The sequence below is a fragment of the Ovis canadensis genome, chromosome 22, assembly GCF_042477335.2.
Source record: "Ovis canadensis isolate MfBH-ARS-UI-01 breed Bighorn chromosome 22, ARS-UI_OviCan_v2, whole genome shotgun sequence".
NCBI classification, from domain to species: Eukaryota; Metazoa; Chordata; class Mammalia; order Artiodactyla; family Bovidae; genus Ovis; species Ovis canadensis.
Window position 1 is genome coordinate 48,208,768 of NC_091266.1, and position 21,574 is coordinate 48,230,341.

At 39.6% G+C, this 21,574-nt stretch overlaps 2 protein-coding genes across 18 annotated transcripts in view; one reads left to right on the plus strand and one right to left on the minus strand.

Annotated features, from left to right (window-relative positions):
- Positions 1-724: 724 nt before the first annotated feature.
- ZDHHC6 (zinc finger DHHC-type palmitoyltransferase 6) lies at positions 725-15,640 on the minus strand. Of its 9 annotated transcripts, none has more exons than XM_069567109.1 (11): positions 15,251-15,640; positions 13,858-14,323; positions 13,027-13,118; positions 11,700-11,859; positions 10,306-10,467; positions 8,661-8,714; positions 4,477-4,644; positions 3,321-3,362; positions 2,467-2,612; positions 2,326-2,372; positions 725-1,325 (listed from the first exon to the last, which is right to left on the minus strand). In XM_069567109.1, exons 2-11 carry the CDS (start codon positions 14,122-14,124, stop codon positions 1,222-1,224), a joined length of 1,242 nt encoding a protein of 413 aa, XP_069423210.1. In that variant the 5' UTR covers positions 14,125-14,323; positions 15,251-15,640; the 3' UTR covers positions 725-1,221. The 9 variants fall into 9 exon arrangements, with proteins under 9 accessions (XP_069423210.1, XP_069423208.1, XP_069423209.1 ...); XM_069567107.1 differs by having other exon boundaries at positions 15,362-15,635; XM_069567108.1 differs by having other exon boundaries at positions 15,203-15,627.
- The window catches only part of VTI1A (vesicle transport through interaction with t-SNAREs 1A), a 372,362-nt gene continuing 365,830 nt past the window's right edge, over positions 15,043-21,574 (plus strand). For 8 of the 9 annotated variants that reach the window (XR_011252058.1, XR_011252057.1, XR_011252059.1 and 5 more), the window contains exon 1: positions 15,658-16,116. Coding sequence is in view for 6 of the 9 variants with exons in the window: in XM_069567122.1 (XP_069423223.1) it covers positions 16,023-16,116 (94 nt within the window). In the remaining 3 variants the exon portion in view is untranslated. Of the gene's footprint in view, positions 16,117-21,574 lie in introns of all 9 variants that reach the window. The other variant, XM_069567118.1, reaches the window with a different exon arrangement.

A 21,574-nucleotide genomic window follows, 5' to 3' on the forward strand; every position in this document is an offset into this window, starting at 1 on the left:
CTTACATGTGGAATCTAAAAAATGATACAAATGAACTTATTTACAAAACAGAAATAGACTCACACACACAGAAAACAAGCTTATGGTGACCAAAGAGGAAAAGAGGCAGGGAGGGATAAATGAGAGATATGGGAGATGTTATAGACATACACTAGGGCGTCCCTGCTGGTTCAGCAGTAAAGAATCCACCTATAATACAAGAGACATAGGTTGGATTCCTGGGTCAGGGAGATTCCCTGAAGGGCATGGCAACCCACTCCAATATTCTGGCGTGGAGAATCCCACAGACAGTGGAGCCTGGCCCGCTACACTACATAGGGTCACAAAAGAGTTGGACACAGCACACACAGATACACACTACTGTGTATAAAACAGATAAGTGAGAGCCTACTGTTTGTACACCACAGAGAGCTATATTCAAGATCTTGTCATAACCTATAATGGAAAAGAATCTGAAAAAGAATATATGTGTGAGTGTATATATACCTGGATCATTGCTATACACCTGTAACACTATCAACTATACTTCAATTAAAAAAAGTCTACTAGAATACTATGATCTCAATATGCCATTAATTATTTATTTGAGGCAAATATATATGTCTTGAGACTTATGATTAAAGATGTGAATTTTCCAAGAGGCAGTAAAGCAGCAGTTTTTCCATAGGAAATAACACTCCTTTCTAGTCGGCAAAAAGAAAGATGACTAGAGTAAAAACTATGATTTATACAGAACAGCCATTGATCTTTATTTGATTTGACAAAATCATCATTATTAAAAGACGGGTAATAAAATCTGAGCTTATACTGAATCTGACAAGTTCTATAGTATCTGGAATATCAGAAATTCGGCCGAGGGGGACAGAGGATAAAAGCATCACATGCAGATGCTCCTGGTAGAGGGGGACCTCTATCTGCACGTCAGGTCCACTGTGTGCAGCGCACACAAAACTCTAGAGAAAATGCAACTGACTCGCTTGGGTGAACTGTTTTTCCTTTTGGGGAAGGGGAGAGGTGGCAGAGAGGTGCAGGAATTCAAAGGCAAGTGCAGAATGGCTTCTTCATCTCAAAGTGGTAATAAAAATATCTAGATCATGGCACTAGGGCACCTTTGAGGAAAAGAACACCTTAACCAGAGTAGGCTCATTGCATAATTCTTTAGTAATATGTACAGTTTTCAAGTAATGGAGCAGACTGAGAGGAACTGTACTTCAAAAGCAGCTATCTGTTTTTCTTCTCGCCCTCTGGGGCTTGATCTGTTTCGGTGTCACAGGGGCACTTTTCTACACAGTTTCTAGGGAACCATCCTCTTATTCTTGAAACACCTGAGGGAGAAAATGAAATTGATATGAAATAGACATACCAAAATGACAACTGTGAGACTTGTAAATCCTATTACTTCAAACTGATAAGCTTTTAATTACCCCCCCCCATTTTGATAAGCACAACTTGAGGCTAAAATGAACTAAATAAAAAAAAAATTCAAAATATATACATTCCCAACAAGCTAGAAAATAGGTATTTCCCAAGTTCCATCATCTGGGAAAGGACCTGCATGTTCAGAAGCACTCCAGTGGAGTTGCGGGGGAACCTGGTGTCCAAGCACATGCGTGTACCTGGGAGGGAGTCTGACACACCGTGACACTTCATCTGTTCTAGGGGACTATCTCCCTGGAGGTGTGCTTTTTAGATTCGTTTTTTAACAGGTGCACTTCTATATCAAGCTTGCATAACCTATCACATGGGCTAATTTATGATTAACCCAGTATTTTCAAAAGAGCATCCTAGGTTAATTTTTAAAGAAATAATTCTTAAAAGTTAAAAAAAAAAAATCAAAGACAGGGAATGTTTCAATTCATCAGTTTTTATCATAATAGAATGATTCACTCAATGGGTGCATGTATAGCATAGCAGCTTAGTCACAGGCTCTGAGCCAGACTGCGTGGGCTAGAGGCTTGGCTCTTCCTGTATTTAGTGTGGCCTTGGGCACGCTGCTAAGCCTCCCCACATTTCAGTTCCCTCATCAACAAAATGTCAATGACAGCATGGACCTCAGAGGGCTGCTGGGGACTGAATACCACAAATGAAGCATTTCCACAAGTGTGTGCTGCTTATTTAAGTATGGGATCCAACGTTCAGTAATCATTGCAAAGACCCGACAAATACAAGTGCTATGGAGAATACATGGAGCTTCTTTTTGCTGCTTAATGAGTACCTTCCTATAGTTCCCCTAATGCATATGACTGTTTATAAAAGGTATTCTTGTAAAATTTGCAGTTATTGCTGGCAGTCTTATCCTTTAAACACTCGCTTTCATGTTCATACCTTCTAAAACAGAATCATCAAGAATTTTGTCTCCATACAACCAGTATCTGAAATATTTAAAAGATTAAAATTAATTTTTCTTTTTAGGCTAGATGCCAATTTCACTATTCAAGAAGAAATTCAGTATTTTCTGTTACTTACCGTAACCCTCTTGTAGCTAAGATGAATTCCCCTTTCTGTAGCCTTATCCGAGGTTCTTCAGTGCAGGGGCTTGTGAAGAATGTTTTGATTCCTCTATTCAAAGGACAGCAGGTACCACTATAATCTTCTATCACTTTATACCGGACCTGTCATCAGTGAGTAGAACAGTTTAACATTAACTCATGTATGAAGTTTTTTAAGCTTGAATGTAAACCATTAAAAGTAGACCCAGAATATCAGGCAACAAGTCTTTCCCTTCTGGTTTGCTATCTACCCAGCTCCCTTATAGAAGGTAATTAACTGATGCTTCTAATTCTCAGGCTTTTCTTGCCCTTCATTTGAAGCACATGGCTAATAAAATTTTAGAAGCAGTGTTGCCCAATGGAACTTTCTGCAATGGTGGAGATGTTTTACACTTGTGGTATACAGTGTGGTATCCCCTAGCCACAAGTAGATACTGAACACTTTCAATGTGGCTGGTGCAACCAAGGAATTTAAATTTGAATTTTATTTAATTTAAATAAATTTAAATTTAAATAACCACATGTAGCTTGTGGCCACTGAATTAATTGTTCAGCATCACTTTAAGGACAAGTTTCCCACTAGGGAACTATATTGAGGATAATTATCTTTTGACAATATAAACTGACTAAATTCCCTCCAAACCTCCAGTCCAAACTATCTGAATGAAAACAAAAGTAAAATGCATCAAAGTTCAACAAATGTATTAAGAAATATTATTTAATAAAAGCCAAGAGTTGGTTTTTTACTTAGAGGCAATTTTAAAAGCTACTTAGAAGTGCTGAGCCTGACAAAGGAAAAGAAATTAGTATCACTGCAAAAGAATTACTTACACTTCTGACTCTTTTATCTGCTTTTTGTTTCAGCTGTTCTATCTGTTTGGAAGATATAAAAAGAAAAAATGAAATCTCGTATCTCAACACTGAAACACAGGCTTTCCTCGTTTACTGTATCAGAGTGACATGACAAACTCCCAATTTTCCGACATTTCAAATTGCTGTAATTTAAAGGCTACGCTTTTTTTTTTTTTTAAAGCATGGAAAGAAGGCTCTTTGACTAAAAATTGGCACTGAAGTGGGACTTTCTTCTCAATGTTCCCTCTCCAATGTCTTTATCTGTGTATAATCACAGAGCATTCCCTGTGGCCCAGCAATCAAGGAGATGTGCTCTCTGCCCTCCGGGGGCTTCCAGGCTAGTCCCTTAAGATGAAGCAGTCCAGAGACTCACTGAGTCCTCAATAAGACTGCAAAGTTCATCAACAATGAATTTTGATTAAAAGTCGTCATTTTGACTCCTCTTTTCCACTTATTCAGCTACAACTTGCTAAATGACACTACACTAGATATAAGGGGAAATAATCTCTGCTTAGAATCTTGCCAAGTTAAAGACACAAGGATTAAAATTGAGACCTCATGTGCTCATATAACTAGTATATGAGTAGGTACCAAATCCAGATGAGTCTAGATGGGGGCGGGGGGGCTGGAGCTGATCTGAGTAATTTCTGATAAAGAGAAGGTCACATGGCGTAGAAAAAACTGTGGGGGGAGAATTGTATCAGGGATTTGCTGAGTGGACTAGGCTGATCGGAAAGGCTGATTCCCTCCAGGATGTAGGTGGTCTGACAAAACGGGTCCAGTGAAGGGAAAGGCAAACCACTTCAGCATTCCTGCCTCAAGAACCCCATGAACAGTATGAAAAGGATATAAGTGAAAGGTAGCTTTTGGCTGGGTTTTATAAATTCAAGGTATGGAATCAGGACTTTATCTCACAGGTATGGTGAGATAAGAGATTTAAATTGAAGGAGGTCGGACACGACTGAGCGACTTCTTCTTCATGATACAAGGAGTGCTTGGGAATTCACTTAGATTCATTTTGACATGCTGAAACAATTCTTATGACTTATTTTACTACAAAATGCCATCGGAGTTAAGGAGAAGTTAAGAGGAAGAAGGTGGGGTAAAAAGAAGACTATTTGAACAAAACACTCACTGTTAAGCTGTACTGGTGACAGTCTTCTCTAACTGGCCAATCCAGCCCATCTCCTTCAGGGACCCCTGACCATGTGAATACTTGTTTGAAGTTCTTCCATCTACTTCCCATATCATAAGGAAAAACAAAGTCGTCATCTAGTTGATAATATTGAATTCGATCTTTAGCCTGTGGGTAACAAAGAGGTAAGATGGCAGATACATCTGCCTTAAATGGCTTTTGGCAATAGATAATTGAGAACAGTTATTCCTCAAATTTGCATCACTTCTAAAAATACTTCCTCCTTGTTATAACATTAGAATACACAGGAGTAATAAACACTTATCCCAATATAGGAAGAACTTGACAGACAAACAGCAAACTTGTATAAGATCATCCACAAAATGTGTGACAGGGCTTTTTTAGGAATAAGTCTAAATAAGACTGAATTTAAGCATTCAAAAATGCTTATTAAAAGTTTGTAACTTTATTTCATATACAAAAAATCCTCAATGTTCCTACTTGTTCAGTAGAACAAAAGGATCCAGCTGTAAAGAACAGATGTTAATAAAGAGATTTAAGAGAAAACAAGGGTTTATTCGGGCTGGAAGGAACTTGTAGGAATGGCCAGGAAAGGTGTGACAGGTGAGTCATTTTATGAAAATTATTGTTTTAAAGTTAGCAGGTTAAGTGTAAGAGATCTTTCAGTTTTACATACCATTACGTATGTCTGCATACTTATATAGGCATTTATATGCACATTTTATGCATATATATATATATATCTCCAAGTTTCATAAATTATATTCTAGTCATTTAAATTGTCATCTTTTACCTAAGGGGATAAACTGGTTTAGGATTTCTGAATTTCTACTGACACCTAGTGGTATAAAGATATATTGTTTATTCCTACAATGAGTATACAAACCCAGTTGATATTTATTTCGTAATAAAATATGGTAATTTTGACCCATTTTCTTTAACTTAAGAGAATCATTCATTTGGTTTTTATTGAGCAACATAGTACCAGGTTTAAAATAACTTCTAGATTTAGTGTGGCACTTTACAGATAGCCTTGGTCATCGGCAAAAACAGTTAATCTAATGTCAATGTTATGCTAACTAGAGATTATACCTTGAAATATTTTATTATCATCGGATAGTATTTTAGAGAAAAGCTTCTTGCAGTTACTTATAAAGTATACTGATAATAATTCAACTACAAGAATTGTCCAGCTGTAACATGAAAACATGTAAGTCCAGCCCCACCCTGATAATGAGTAACTTCTTTCCCCTTCTTATAAACAAAAACTTCAGGGTCTTAAAATAGATTAAGAGCCTCAGAGAACAGAGACCTAGAATATTAAAAAAGACAAAGTGCTAAGGATGAGAGCAGTTTACAGAAACAACAGAGGCATGGAGTCTGTCTGAGAGAAGCACACAGTAAAGAGGGAACTCCGTGTGTGTATGTGTTGAAAATTGACAGAGATGTGCAACGGGCGCCATGGGAAAGGGGAAGAAAAGTACTTCACTCAGTCTAGGGAGAATCAAGGAAGGTTCCTCGGAGGAACTGACAGCTGACCCAAGTCTCGAGGGGCAAGAAATAAGGAGAAAAGAGCTAGAAGATTATTCTAGGCAGAGGGAGCAACATGTGGAAAAACAGAGAAGCATAAGATGTGTAAACTATTTGGTATTAGCTGGTATGGAGTAGGAATGGGGTGGAGAGGGGTGGAAATGAACTGGAGAAGCAGGTAAGGGGAAGACATGAAAGGCTTTACTACGAAGAAGCTAAGGAGCTTGGACTTAAACTTGTATATCTGCGGTTCTCAAAGTATGCTTTGTGCATCTCCTTCAGTCCCCAAGACCTTTTCTTGAGGTTGAACAAAGTCAGACAACTTTGATAATAATACTAAGACATTCTTGCCTTCTTTCATGGTGTTGACATTTGCAACGGTGGGTGAAATTGCTGGCGCCTTATATTGGCGTCAAGACAGTGGCACCAAGCTGTTATATTCTTCATTGCTACACACTAAATTCCAACCAAACCAAACCAACAAAAAGCCCAGTTTTACATAAAAATGTCTTGATGAATAAAAATTAGTTTTATTAAATCTCAGCCCTCAAGTAGACATCTTTTTAATATTCTGCGTGACGAAACAGGAAATACACATAAAGCATGACAAAATGCTTATCTCAAGGAAAACACCTGTCTGAGTTGTGAGCCAAATAAAGTTGTGCAGCCAGCTTTTTTCATGAAATGCTATTTTTTTGAAAGAATGAGTAATGTAACAGACAAACCAAAGTTAGTCAGATTTCAGTATTTAGTGGATGTCTTCTTGAAAACGAACAAAAGTCAGGCTATTACTTCATATAAACAACTATTTGTTGCTAGTGAAAAATGTAAGGCTTTCTAATGAAAATTAGAATTTGGAAAATTTACATCACCACTATGAGCTTGACAGCTTTCCAATATTTAAAGATTTTCCCCATAAAACTGGTAGTGATACAAATGGGTTTACATCTTGAATAATGAACTGTATCAACATTCCAAAAATCTGTGAATCTGTAAACCAGTATGTTCCAGAAGACCAATGCCTGATGTCCTATATGGGTAAAGGATCCGTTCAAAGAGCAAAACAGATTGATGGATTTGAATACATAAGAATGCAAAAAATTGGTTGAATTTTAGATCTTACATGCAACTAACCTCTCAACAACTAGCATTTGTCAAGTTATAATGTATTGTTATTATCAAAGAATGTCCACTGTTATCTAAAAGGCATGGTAAAATACCCTCTTCTACCTACTTATCTGTTTGAGACTGAATTTGCTTCACATACTTCAATCAAAGCAACATATCTCAACAGACTGAATGCAGAGCTAGATCTGAGAATCCAACTGTCTTCTGTTGAGTCAGATATTAAAGAAATTTGTAAAAACATAAAACCAATGCCACTCTCCCTATTCTGCTTATTTTGGAAATTTTAATTATTTTTCCAGAAATGTTATTTTATTAACATATAGTGGATTTATTATTGTTATTTTTAAATGAAATAATATTCAAAGGTTTTCTCAGTTAGAAAATATGGCAAATGTCAATAGATATAATACCCAACAGTATAATTAACAAAAGCTCTTTGGTGTACTTAACAATTTTTGAGAATGTAAAAGGTCCCGAGGGGCTTCCCTGATGGTTCAGTGGCAGAGAATCTGCCTATCAATGCAGAAGATATGGGTTCCAACCCAGGGTCAGGAAGATCCCCTGGAGAAGGAAATGGCAACCTACTCCAGTATTCTTGCCTGAGAAATCCCACAGACACAGAAGTCTACAGGGCTACAGTCCATGAGGTCACAAAGAGCTGGGCACGAATTAGTCGCTAAACAACAAACAACAGAAGGTCCCAAGACCGAAGTTTGAGAGCTGCTGCTAAGTTAAAACTCACTAACTGGCTGCTAGGGGGCTAAATATGTCCCATAGGCTGTTTCCTTTGGCCCATGAAGATTTTCTGTTTATTTTGCTCTTAATTTGAATTGCTTCTCAATGCTTAAAAGCAAAGAAGGTAACATAAAAATCCAGATCTCTGGTTTTTCTTGGAAAAAACAATCACATGATGTCACGATACTAGGTGAGGATTTCTCTGCGGCAGCGATGAGCTTGCTCTGCTGGACAGCTCTGGAGCACAGGCTGGCTCCACTCCTCTAGCTTATCTGCCTGGGCCGCAGTGCACTGGGTTTACAACCCCAATAAGCTACAGGAACGGAAAGGCTCTGGGAAGTTTTAAATAGGGAGTGGGGCATATTTTACCATCAGAATCACAATGGACAGTGTGAAGTATGTATTGGAGGTTGTGAGGTTTGTGACAAGCTAAATGTTCTAAGCTCTATCTGATGTGTAAAGCCTACATGGCACCTTGGTAGGACAGAAGCTCCCATCTCAATGGACTGCCTTCTCCTCCAGTCTGAGAGAGTACGGCCAAATAGCTTCATGTGTGACTTAGAACAATTCAGTGTGAGATGGTTCTGTGGGAGTTTTATTGAAACAGGAATAAATCAAACGGTTCCTATAATCACTCTTCACGTGGCATGCAAATGACATAAGGAAGCCATCTGGTAGTCAAGCTTTCTTTTGGGGGCATTTACTACTTAATCTGATCTATTAGTTAATCAGCACTTTATCAAAATTAAGAAAATAATTCTAAAATTTACCTTCTCTTCAATCCATGATTCAATAGAAGTTTTGTTTCTGAGAATTATTTTCATCTAGAAATAGTAAAATTTAAAATGTTACTGGTTCATTTAAGATGATCATCTTAAAAAAAAAGGATTATCATCTTTACACTACCCCTACGAGACAGTTTTTATTGCTCCATTCCATAGATGAAGGTATCAGGACAATAGAGATTAAATAAAAGAGCACGTGATTCATCTGACTCTAAACCATTGGACTGGATCTTCACATGACTACATCAATCCACAATCAAATCTGAATCTATGGCTTAAATCAAAGTCATGCTTTAAGTACTACCTTCTGAATAAGTTTTCCAGAGTATTAATAAAATATGATACAATACATTCAATAGGCATTAACATATTTTGCCATTAAAATTTTACCACTATTTTTAATAAATCTTAAATGCATGATTAGTCTATTTATTACAAGTAACAGTGACTCATTACAGTCAACCTAGACATTCTGTTTGCCTTAAAAACTTGAGTATATTCAGTCTTGATTCTACTTTTGATTTTCCTAGAAATGACAATTTCATTCATGTAGGTTTTTACACCACATGACTTTAGTTTATTTCTAATATGATTCTTAGTTACATGCACTGGGAAAAATCTGTCAAAGAATTTGATTCTAGGCCAGTAAAAAATATGAAATATAACCCAAACCAGGTTATTTTAAAACTAAGAGTTCAAAAAGGGTTGGGTAAGGCATCAGGGCCTGCTAGCGCAGCGTTTCTGATTCTATGAGTTGCGCAATTCTCTGCCGTCTGGCTGTGCCTTCATGGAGACAGTGCACCACGGTAAGAGCAGCGCTGGACTAGGAGTCCTCACCATATCCCGAGGACCTAGCACAGTGTCTGGCTCATGGTGGGCCTTCAGTGAATGAATATACGCATGAAACAAATGCCGTGAGTCACAAGAACTATTTTTGGATCCTTTCAGGGTCACATCCTCCTTCTCTGGGCTCTCATAGCACTTTGTACATAAATCTATGATATACACATGGCCCTGATTTAATGGCAGGATCCTCTTCATTCTCATTATTGTAGACTCAGAAATTAGCAGAGTGATTCATCATAGAGCAGACATTAAGTGGCACCAATGTCAGGGTTGTTATGGAGATTAAATGAGCTAACATATGTAAAAGGCCTGAAATAGCACTCCATAAACGTTAGCTATGTTAGTATGCTTTTGATGAATATATGCCATTATAAAATAACATTAATAATTATGTTTACTGAATGCACAAATGGATGATATCGGGTATTTCACTTAACCTTCTTGTGACTCAATTACTCATCTGCAAGGAAGGGAAGATAATACTCTTCAACTTCTTTTGGGGTTGATGTGTATCAAGAGAGACTGTGAGAAGAGCTTTCTCAAGGATAAAATGCTGTGTAACTCTAACTTAGGATTTTTTAAATTAAATCATTACCAAGAAATGCTGGCAAAGTCACTTCGAAATTATCTGACCAGCAGAAGATAAAATTCATCACCTAGGTGGACAAAGTAACAATAATCTTCATTTCACACAGCATACTTAAATGACGCTTTTTTTCTCCTTCTCATTACAAGCAGCCCCAATTACTCGACAGTGTTAGCTCGAGGTAATGGAGGAGCTTACCTGGATAAAAAACAACATCCCAACAGCTATGGTTGTTCCTAAAGCTAATCCCAAGGCAAACAAGGTGGCAGCAAACGCAGCTAATCCAAAAGGAATAATCGGAAGAGGGTCTCTCCGGGTTGCACTCATATCAATCTTGACGGTGTTCCACCCAAAGGAGAGCTGTGAATAACAACACCCCCCACAAGAAATACTTGGTTGTCGTAAATGGTTAGACTCGACTCTACCACTTAAAACCACTTCATCAAGAAGATCAGCAAATGACAACGTGCTACTGTGGCCAAAGCAAACGTAACTGTTTTCTAATTAATTCTGTGGCTTGAACTCATAGTGACATGCATGATATCCTCTTTGGTACTGTCCAATGGTTTTTGTCATCGTTTCCTCAGAAAGCATTAGGTAGACTGCACACGCACTACTGGGGATGAATGACAGTGGACACAAATCTAAGTTGCAAGTGTGTCTCCCAGCTTCTCCTCACTTTCCTGCATTTACAGTGCTCTTCCACAGTGACAAAGATAGCCTAAGATTCAGTGGTTTCTTCCCTCTTGTTCCACAACCAGAGGTTTAAGAACGAGTAACATGTAGGTCAAAACACGTCCTGCTGATGTGTACTGCCTGGCCTGCAAAACGTTTTAAAGTATTCAGAGTTAGGTACCAACATTTAGAAATCTAGTGGTTTAGAAATCAGATTGCACAGAGAAAGAAAGTCTGGGTTTTCAGATTTTTCTTGAAAAACCAGATGATCTGGCATTGCCAGGCTGGATTTCCAAACATCAATAAATAGGTGAAGTAAAATATGGGTTGTCCTCTGTGTGAAGGGCATGTGTTTTCCAGGTTCCTATTAGGCCTGGGTCCCTCATTTATCCTCCAGGCATGCTTAAGGACCTGAATTTGTGACCACCAAACTTTATCTCATAACCACGTGCTCACAAATCAACTCAATCAGTTGTACGATATTTAAGAACGTGCACTTGCTTTGTGAGCCATGTTCCAGAGCACTGGATTTAGAAATGAACGAAAGAACTGCAAGTGGCCACAGGATCGAAGGCAAACAGAGGGCACTTGAATTGTCTTTTACTTCCTACTCTTCTGCTTTTTCCTCTAACTATTCTCTACCACAGCTTATTGAAGTCCAATAAGTTATACATAGTGAAACTTCAACTATAGCATATACGGTGAGTTTCCAGATAGCATATACAAAATAATCTTTCCTCATCTTAAAAACTGTTTTAAAGCTTTTTCAAAAAAGGAATCCCTGTAAAGGTAAAACAAAGTTCTATTTCCCCACCTAAACTGCAGAACATCTATTTCCAAAAGGGACTTCTTAAAGAATCTTGATAACTACTATTTATTTAATCTCTCATGATTTGATAACAAACGTTTTCACTTACCCGATTATAAAGCTGCGTATACATTGTCATGACAAAAATAAAGGCAGCGTGAATACAGCCCAGTGGTGCTAAAAGGAGGAACAGCGTGAAGGAAGCGTGATTCTGATAGCCGCAGCAGTTGTTGATCCAAGGGCAGTGATGGTCCATCTTCATCACACATCTAACAGGAAAAATTTATAGAAAACATGAGGCAGAAAATCCTGTGTACTTGAAATAACTTTGGTCTTCAAAAGATCAAGCACACAGGAATCTAGCATGAGTCACAGAGGAATACTACTTGATAGAACAGAAAGAAAAATCTTTATGAGTTTTTTTTGTTTGTTTTTTTTTTTCTTTATGAGTTTTTAAACAACTTTGAACAGTGATGACTTTTAAATTTTAAACAGCCAAAGAAAGGGCAGGCTTTGTAATGGCTTCTGAGGAAAAAAACGTCTGCTACAAGTAAGTTTGTTTAAAGAAGTCAGGAGGCCCACTGAAAGGTTCATTATAAGGAAATAAGCATGGTTCCTGATTTTCCTCTTGCTCTTATGCAGTGACTGGAGTGGAAAACAAGAGAGACCGAACAAAATTACTTCTAAATCTCCACTAGGGCTGATGGGGCCTGGCAGACGCTTATAACTTCCTTCCTTCATGTTCTTATCCTTTCCATGTGGAGTCTCTGAGCTAAGCAAGCTAACTCTGGAATGTAAGACGTGGTTTAGGAAGTCTTACTGTGTTTCCTTTCCTTGAGGTTGTTAGAAGAAAATTTTCTGGCCTCAAACTAAACTTTATTTGCCCCTCCAACGGTCCTCCTAAACCTCAGAATTAGCATCATAAATTTCTTATTTACCAGTGGATACAGATGTTCATTTACAAAGGTTCTATCAATAGCTTAATTCACATTTTTTACAGTGATTCTGTTTTCTTTCAATTAAGACCTTTATGTTAAATACTTGTGATAATAGGCACCTGGATTCACTTATTAGATTTTTATAAGTGTAGATATGACTCAACTAAATAATGGAAAAAGCAGGTCTCCTTTATAATTTAGACTCAGAACAATTCTAAGGCTAGTTAATATGACAGTCGACAATTAACACTGATTTACAAAAACAACTTAAAGTATAACGTTTTATCCTGCTCCTGTCATGGCAAGAAGAAAGAGTGAAATGTTCATTATCAGAATTGACAATTTAAAAGTAAGATTATGGACACAAATATTTTAACAACACTGTTTATAAAGTAGTCACCTTGCAGGGAATAAAACTAGGATTGATGTGCTAGAAAGAATAACAAAAGGCCAGTAATCAAGTTGATCAGTCTTCAATAAATAGCAAAGACACAGTACCTGTTACACTTTCTGCAGTGATGTGACCGTGGTGCCTTGTATGCTTGGCAGACTTTACAATACTGGAGGTACACGCTATCCTGAGAATTTTTCTTGGCAGTGAAATATAAACAAAATGTAAATTTCTGGGTAATTGGAAAAGTGATATTGCTGTTATCAGAAATTCATTATTTAAACAAATTTTAGCTCAAAAAGAAGGGCTGGAAATGCAAGCTAAAATTCAAATTCTATCTTTTCCCCATCTCCCATAAATGAAAATCAAACTACAGTATTTATTCATAAGCGTTGGCTTGTTATAAGCTGTCCATTGTTTCTGAATACTTTATAAACTAGTCAGGGAGGCCTGGCGTGCTGCAATTCATGGGGTCGCAAAGAGTCAGACACAACTGAGGGACTGAACTGAACTGAACTGAGCATCATAAAGAGTCAGACACGACTGAACGACTGAACTGAACTGAACTGAGCTTCTAAAGTTTTCTTTTTCAGTTATGAGGGATGTTAACATGTTACATGGAAAAAAAAATCCCAGTGCCAAACCACACTGTGGAATTATGAGGTACACAATATACAGTGCTTCCTAGAAACTTATGACCACGTACTCATTACTACCACTCCTTTTTTTTTTTTCATTGAAATCGCTTTGGGAAATACTTTCAAGCAGGTATGAAAAAAATTCTTTGAGCTCTAAATGGCCAGTGATTAGAATAATATGCTTAGTCTCCACCAAAGTAAAAAGTAGGCTATGTTTGATATTATTGGTTGGTAGGTAAGGAAAAAACTAAATATATGATTATCATGAGGGTTCACCATTTTAAGGAACCTTTTTCTTACCGGTTTCCACCCCAGAGGGACGAAGCCAGGACCAACAAACATGGCATTGAAGTAATTATAAAGAATCATGACAGTCCAGTTTATCAACATAATGAAATTCACGCTTCCTCCAGTGGTATGTAAGGGCCAATACCACAACACAGAGTCAATCATGGCCATGGTAGAACATATTGCTATAACACCAAGGGCTATAATGGGACCCCAGTGACAAAGTCTCTTTAATTCTTGGAGATTTTCAAACTTGACAACTGAGCAGAATGTACCCATTTTGGTGAGGAAGAATGTCTTCCAGTTTTTAAAGAATTACAGATTTCCTTTTTCTGTGCACACATTTCCTCGTGCCACAAGTCCGTGTGTGTTCCTTAATTGTCATGTCGTCACGTTGTGGGATGTTAATGCAGATTATGCCATTTTCACTGACACTTTTTAATCTAGGAGAATCCAGTACCTTGGTTTGAAACTTAATCTAAAGAAAACAAAATGAGAAGGTTGGGTAAGACATTTTACTATCTACTGTATTTGTTAATTTCAATAATCGCCTAAATAGAAGCAGCTCACAAGTACATTACTATGAATGAGTATCTCACCAAATATCAAAGAGAACCATTTTCATCTTATCCAAACTTTAGTCAATTCTGAATGGCAGGTAAACTGGATCCATGATTCTTAAGTGGTTGTTTTTTTCCCTTTGTTCCTAACTTGTCAGAGGATTATGTCTGTGCAAGCGTTTAGTGAAAGGCTGCAGTTAACAAAAACAATTTAGAGCTGGGATGGAGGGCCTTATAGTTGACCTAATCCAGTTTCCTTCTTCATAGAAAAGAAAATGGCTCAGAGAGGCTGAGCGATTAAACCACTTGGGTGAGTGACAGCTGAACCCGACAGAAGCCAAATCATCAAACCTCCTTTACAGAGTTCTGAACTGTCTCCTACCCACTCTTGAATTAAATCCAGTTTGATCCAGACAAGGTCTACAGCATTTGCCTGCGGTTGCCCCTCAAAGGCTAACGTAAGGTCTACTTGTGTTAGAAGTAAAGAAATCGGAGGATGAAAGCTCAAGGAGGGGAGGGGAGGAGCGGGGAGAGGAGGTGAGGAGAGAGACGTGTGTGTGAACTCAGGACCGGAGGCGTAGATGAAAATAAGCACGAATGAGACTATTGGGGGGACGGGGAGGGAGGGAGCGGGGGCGGGGGGGGGGGAAGGCGAGGGACCGGGAAGGCAGGACGGCGAGCGCGGGGAAGATCTGTAGAAGGCTATTTAGGACTGGACTGGAGTGAGTCAAGCGAAGAAGATCTGAGAACCAGAGCAACAAAGATTTCCACGCAAGAGATGTCGCGCTGCCTCGTGCCTCAGTTTCCCTCCCGTGTTATGGAGCAGAGCACTGAGAAATCCTCACGCAGGGGACGAACATCTTGGTAAGGGTGGTTGGTCTCGGTTTTCTGGAGATGCTGGCTTCATTCGGGTGGGGCGATGACCGCAAAATCATGTCCCCTGCTTTGACTCCCACCTCGGTCCGGTCCTCAGTGCCCGCTCCTCGGCCATCGCATTTCTGGGGCGGCTCGGGCTCACCCGGAGCAGACTCTCTCCCTCTCGGATAACTCCTTCCTGGGTACCCCAGCCCAACGCAAGTAGAAAGTAAATTCTGTGCGCTAGAAGCTGGGGTGTGTGACCAGCCACGACCCGCGCGTCGCTCCGCCAGCGCCCTCGCAGCTGCTCTCCTGCTCGAGCTCAGTGCGCAGTCTCCGTGACAGCCACTTCCGGGAGGTCCGCCGCGTCAACCTTCCGTCGGGAAGCAAGTTCCTCTGGCTTCTAGTTTGGGGAACCGGAACCACTTTCCAAAACGCGGAGGAAGGGAAAAAAAGCTTTTAAATGATTCCTGAGAACACGAGTTTTTTTTAGGCTTTTAGGGACACTGATTTAAGGGGTTTTCCTTAGAGAACGTCTTAATCTTGGAGCCTAAACGGAAACTGAAACACGCACCCAGCCCAACTTCCGGAGGACCAAGATCGCGACGAACAACCAGGAAGCGGTCGGCCTGGGAGCTGTCCCCGGTTCTCTGCTCCGCTCTCTAGGGAACTTTCCGGGTCCTTACACTCTGTTTTTCTTGCCCCGCGTGACCTCAGCTCCGTTCTAGGCTCCGACCCGGGCCGGCCACTCCGGAACACGCCATGTCGTCCGACTTTGAAGGCTACGAGCAGGACTTCGCGGTGCTCACAGCAGAGATCACCAACAAGATTGCAAGGGTCCCCCGACTCCCACCTGGTAAGGGCGCTTCTTAGGCCGGGCGGGGGTGTCCTGGAAAGTGGGGAGGCTCCGGTGTGGACGATGGAACTCTGCCTCAATGCCTCTTAGGCGCGAGCCTGGAGGATGAAGTAGTGTCGGGGCCTCCGGGAGGAATGGTTGAGTGGGTTGAGGGTAAGGGGAGGATCCAAGCTGGGTTGTGGGGTGCAGAGCCTTTGGAATCTGAAGCTTTTTTGGAGTTCTTATCTGGACTTCTCCACCTTTTTACTCGTATAACCATGGGAACGTTTCTCTGAGTCTTCGTTTTGGTTGGGTTTTCTGTTACTTTTGTTTGTGAAATACAGAGATGTGAGAGTATTCAACGGGAATGAATTAACGTACCAAGGTCATGGGTCTACACCATACAGCAACGTTGTTTTGTTAGTAACGATGTTATTACTATAGGCAGAAAAGCAGGGTTGAGAGCTGTGGTGCCTGGATTCAAATCCCAGCCCTGCCACTTAGAAGTTGCATTTAGGCAAGTTTCTTAACTTCCCGCAACTTTTATTTCTTGGTAAAATGGAAAGAATTGTGCATCTCTCATGTGAAGATTAAATGACTTAACATATGTAAAATCCTTTTTTTTAAAAATGTTAGCTGCTATAATCATTAATATTTTTCATACTACCAAGCTCATTTATTTTTGTCTCATCCTTCTTGAGAAACGATGTGTAAAAATTGGTACAGAATAATTTTTCTCACTTTTAAAATCCCACAGCTGTCATTCAGAATTTTTTTGTTTTAGCACATCTTATTTTAAATGCTGGACTGTCAACTATGTGAAGGTGGGAGCTATCTTTGGTTTCCTTGGCATTTACTTAGAAGGAGCTCAGGAAAATGTTTAAGGAAATGAACAGATACATAAATATGATATCATGTAATTTTCATCTGTAGGATATTGTTTTAGGATTTGTTTTCTCTCAATACAGATTTAATTTGAGTATTTAGTTGCAAATAAGATTGCTATTCGGGAACTTAGCTGTGGTAGGGAAATTGAACCGTATACCTTCACTCTGTGGTGTAAAGTTTATCTGTAAACCGGTGGTCAACTTCATTGTTCCACCTTGTCAGTCAGTCCTTGATGCCAGCAATAATTTCTCCTATACCGAAGCTGTGATTCCTCTTTTCCTTTCCCCACCTCTCCCCAAACTTATGTGTTTATAAATAATTTTCTTCCTTTATTTCTTTATTTTTCCCCTCCCCCTCCCACACCTGTTTTCTATTAATAGGGACATTTGCTTGAAGCCAGGATCTCTGAACTTACACCCCATTCATCTCCTGAAGTCCCAGTTAGTTCTGGAGGAGGTGGAGGATGATGTCTTAAAGAGGTGTATGAGTCCAAGTGAGGGAACAAGAGGAAAGAACCAAGGTAGCATCTACCACGGAGCTCTGCTGCCTGGGAGATTGTTGTGGCGAAAGTGGCCAGTGGCCTCATCACTTCATGATACATCACCTCGCCTCTTCTCTTCAATTCTGCTTTCCTCCACCACCCAAGATCATCTTGATTTTTGTTGTCATTATCGTTGGAGCCTACCTTTGACTTCAGTCCCAGAACCTCAGAATATCAGGATTTGTGGTTTTGTGGGATTTTTTTGCTCTGTTTTAATTGTCAGAATTGTAGCTTAGCAAACATTTTTTTGTTTGGGCTAATAGCTTTGGTATTGAGAAGCTATGCTATAAAGTAACAAAGTCATTCCTGGGTGCAAAATTGTAACAGCCAATTCCAAGAAAACAGATTTGTTACAATTGTTGTTGTTGTTTTTTTTCTTACCTTTTATTTTAATGTGACCATTCTTACCACATAGAAACCTTTGAATTAAGTAACTTAAAGACCTTGAATTTCTACAGCCACAATGTAATGTAAGGTCCAAAGAAGCAGCTTCATGGGAATTGAAAGGAGACTATAGCTGGCATTGGAAAAATGCTTACTAACTTGAATAATTAAATAAATAGTAATTCTTAAAAATACTGTGGTTCCCCTCTCAATAATTATTTGTACTTGCTCATTTTATAATCTGTTTCTAGTTGATAAATAGGGAAAGATAAGAAATATTATGTTTGTAGTTATGCATTTCAGATGTATATCTGTGGACAACAGGAACTGATTATGTGCAACCATGCAAAACTAGTATGATTAAAAGTAATTATAATCTCTTCCTGGCATCATTGGTGGTTGACCCAGAAATTACCCAAGTAAAGGTTAAAAATTGGAGCAAAATTTTCAGCCAAAGCAGTTTAGTCCCTGAAATATTAACTTACTGAAATGGGATTAGAATAAATTGGATTGATTGCAACTAACTTCATTCTCTGCTGTGCATGTACAATGTGTTAAAGTGTTACTTCCAAGAGAATAGAAAAGATTAAATATTTTAAAACTTCAAAAAGAAATTTGATTACTCTGTGGACCAAAAGATAGATCAGTCTCTTCTTAAGTAATATTCTTATTGCACTATATTTGAGCTTTGATTTTAATGATTTGTATTCTGGAGTAAAGTCAGGAAAATGGATGAGTGGAAACCATCACTAACACTAATTGTAACGTTCCTCTTTCTCTGATGCTGAGTTGTAAGTGGGGGAGATACTTTATAGAGGCTGGAATTCCATGCCAACAAGCAGGCTTCCTGAAGGATCTTAAGCAAAAGGTTCCTTTGCAGTTAGTTGCTTATCTCACCGTGTACAGGGAGAAAAATGGTCTGTTGTGAAGCCTATCATTTGGTAGCTGTAGTCAGAAATACTGAGAAAGGTGTTATGGTAACAGTTCACATGTGGCATCAGATCTGTTTAGAATCCCAGCTCTGCTGCTTATTAGATGTGCAACTTGGGCATGTTGCCTTGCCTGTCTAAGTCTGCCTCCGTCACCTGGAAAATTCAGTGTGTGTGTGTGTGTGTGTGTGTGTGTGTGTTGGAGGCAGGGTGTGTGTATGATAGTTTCACCCTTCAGTTCAGTTGCTCAGTCGTGTCCGACTCTTTGCGACCCCATGAATTGCAGCATGCCAGGCCTCCCTGTCCATCACCAACTGCTGGAGTTCACTCAGATTCACGTCCATCGAGTCAGTGATGCCATCCAGCCATCTCATCCTCGGTCGTCCCCTTCTCCTCCTGCCCCCATCCCTCCCAGCATCAAAGTCTTTCAGTGAGTCAACTCTTCGCGTGGACTGGAGTTTCAGTTTTAGCATCATTCCTTCCAAAGAAATCCCAGGACTGATCTCCTTCAGAATGGACTGGTTAGATCTCCTTGCAGTCCAAGGGACTCTCAAGAGTCTTCTCCAACACCACAGTTCAAACGCATCAATTCTTTGGTGCTCAGCTTTCTTCACAGTCCAACTCTCACATCCATACATGACCACAGGAAAAACCATAGCCTTGACCAGACGGACCTTAGTTGGCAAAGTAATGTCTCTGCTTTTGAATATGCTATCTGGGTTGGTCATAACTTTTCTTCCAAGGAGTAAGCGTCATTTAATTTCATGGCTGTAGTCACCATCTGCAGTGATTTTGGAGCCCCCCAAAATAAAGTCTCCCACTGTTTCCATTGTTTCCCCATCTATTTGCCATGAAGTGATGGGACCAGATGCTATGATCTTCGTTTTCTGAATGTTGAGCTTTAAGCCAACTTTTTCACTCTCCACTTTCACTTTCATCAAGAGGCTTTTTAGCTCCTCTTCACTTTCTGCCATAAGGGTGGTGTCATCTGCATATCTGAGGTTATTGATATTTCTCCCGGAAATCTTGATTCCAGCTTGTGCTTCTTCCAGCCCAGCGTTTCTCATGATGTACTCTGCATAGAAGTTAAATAAGCAGGCGGACAATATACAGCCTTGATGTACTCCTTTTCCTATTTGGAACCAGTCTGTTGTTCCATGTCCAGTTCTAACTGTTGCTTCCTGGCCTGCATATAGGTTTCTCAAGAGGCAGGTCAGGTGGTCTGGTATTCCCATCTCATTCAGAATTTTCCACAGTTTATTGTGATCCACACAGTCAAAGACTTTGGCATAGTTTCACCCTTACAGTGTTGTAAAAGTCAGTTGAAATAAAGCGTATGATTTTGTTGTTGTTCAGTTGCTGAGTTGCTACTCTCTGCAACCCATGAAGTGCAGCACACTAGGCTCTTCTGTTCTCCACTATCAACCAGAGTTTGGTCATTGAGTTGGTAATGCTGTCTAACCATCTCATAACTATTAGTAGTTGCCCTTCAGTCTTCCCTGGTAACATGTTGAATCTTCCAACCTGGAGGGCTTGTTTTCCAGTGTCATATCTTTTTGCCTTTTCATACTGTTCAGGGGATTCTTGAGGCAAGAATACTGGAATGGCTTGCCGTTTCCTCCTCCAGTGGACCATGTTTTGTCACAGCTGTTCGCTATGACCCATCCATCTTGTGTGGCTCTGCATGGCATGGCTCATACCTTCATTGAGTTACACAAGCCCCATTGCCACAAAGTAGTTGTGATCCTTGAAGGGGAAAGCATATAATACCTAGCACAATTTTTCCTCCCGTAAGAGAGTGCATGATAAATTAGCAGCTACTGATACTGCAGTGGTGAAGACAGCAGCTGTAGGGTTAGTCAGCACCTAGCTTCTCAGACTCTGTGAGATCAGTTGAACTCTTAAAGAAACATTGACCCTCAGTTTTGTTTCCTTTCTGTGCTAGAGTGAATGTCTCTTGATGAGCACCTGCATTTGAAGGGAGATGTGTGATGGGCACTTTGGGATACAAACTTGGAATTGGACTCTGAACTCAGGATAACAGGGAGGCAGTCAGAAAGAGAAGTGGAAGTGGTGGGGTTAGATGGGTGTCTTTTCTGGAAGGAAATGCTTCAGTTTAGCTAATTGATTATGCCCCATTCCTGGAGGCTTTTGGACACTGTCTAGACACGGCCATGTGTGGAAGAAGCTGTGACATTCATCCATGATTCTCTCTTGTCTTTGCAAAGTGATTGTAATAAGAGAATTCAGAAAAGTCTGCTTTTATTTATGAATACTGTGGTTTGCTTTACATACATGTGGTTCTGGAGCTGTAATATTGATGTGTAATTGTTGAGCGCTTGAAATGTAGCTGTTGCCCTGTAGTGAAATGACAATGTTTTTAGTATTAATAAATTAAAAAATATTAAAATGAATTTCTCCTGGTTTTTTTTGTTTTTACTTTTTGAAATGTGGCTACTAGAAAATTTAAAATTCTGTTATGTGACTTGCATGCGTTATATTTTTGTTCTATAAAATTAGAGTTGAAGAGATGGTTCCAGACCTAATTCAGGAACTCAGGTGCAGAGTGAGTTGAAGTAGGGTGAATAGGACTTGAGTTAGGCACACTCACATACCCACATTCTAATCCCTTAAATAGTTTAGTTAACCTGAGTAATAGCCTTGGGCTACCCAGGTCCGTCTAGTCAAGGCAATGGTTTTTCCAGTAGTCATGTGTGGATGTGAGAGTTGGACTGTG

Coding starts and splice junctions, on each gene's coding strand:
- ZDHHC6 (XM_069567109.1), bottom strand. CDS start 14,124: ATGGGTACATTCTGCTCAGTTGTCAAGTTTGAAAATCTCCAAGAATTA. Junction 4,645..8,660: donor AATCATGGATTGAAGAGAAG/GTAAATTTTAGA, acceptor TGTTACCCACAG/GCTAAAGATCGAATTCAATA. Junction 2,613..3,320: donor CAGATAAAAGAGTCAGAAGT/GTAAGTAATTCT, acceptor CACTGATGACAG/GTCCGGTATAAAGTGATAGA.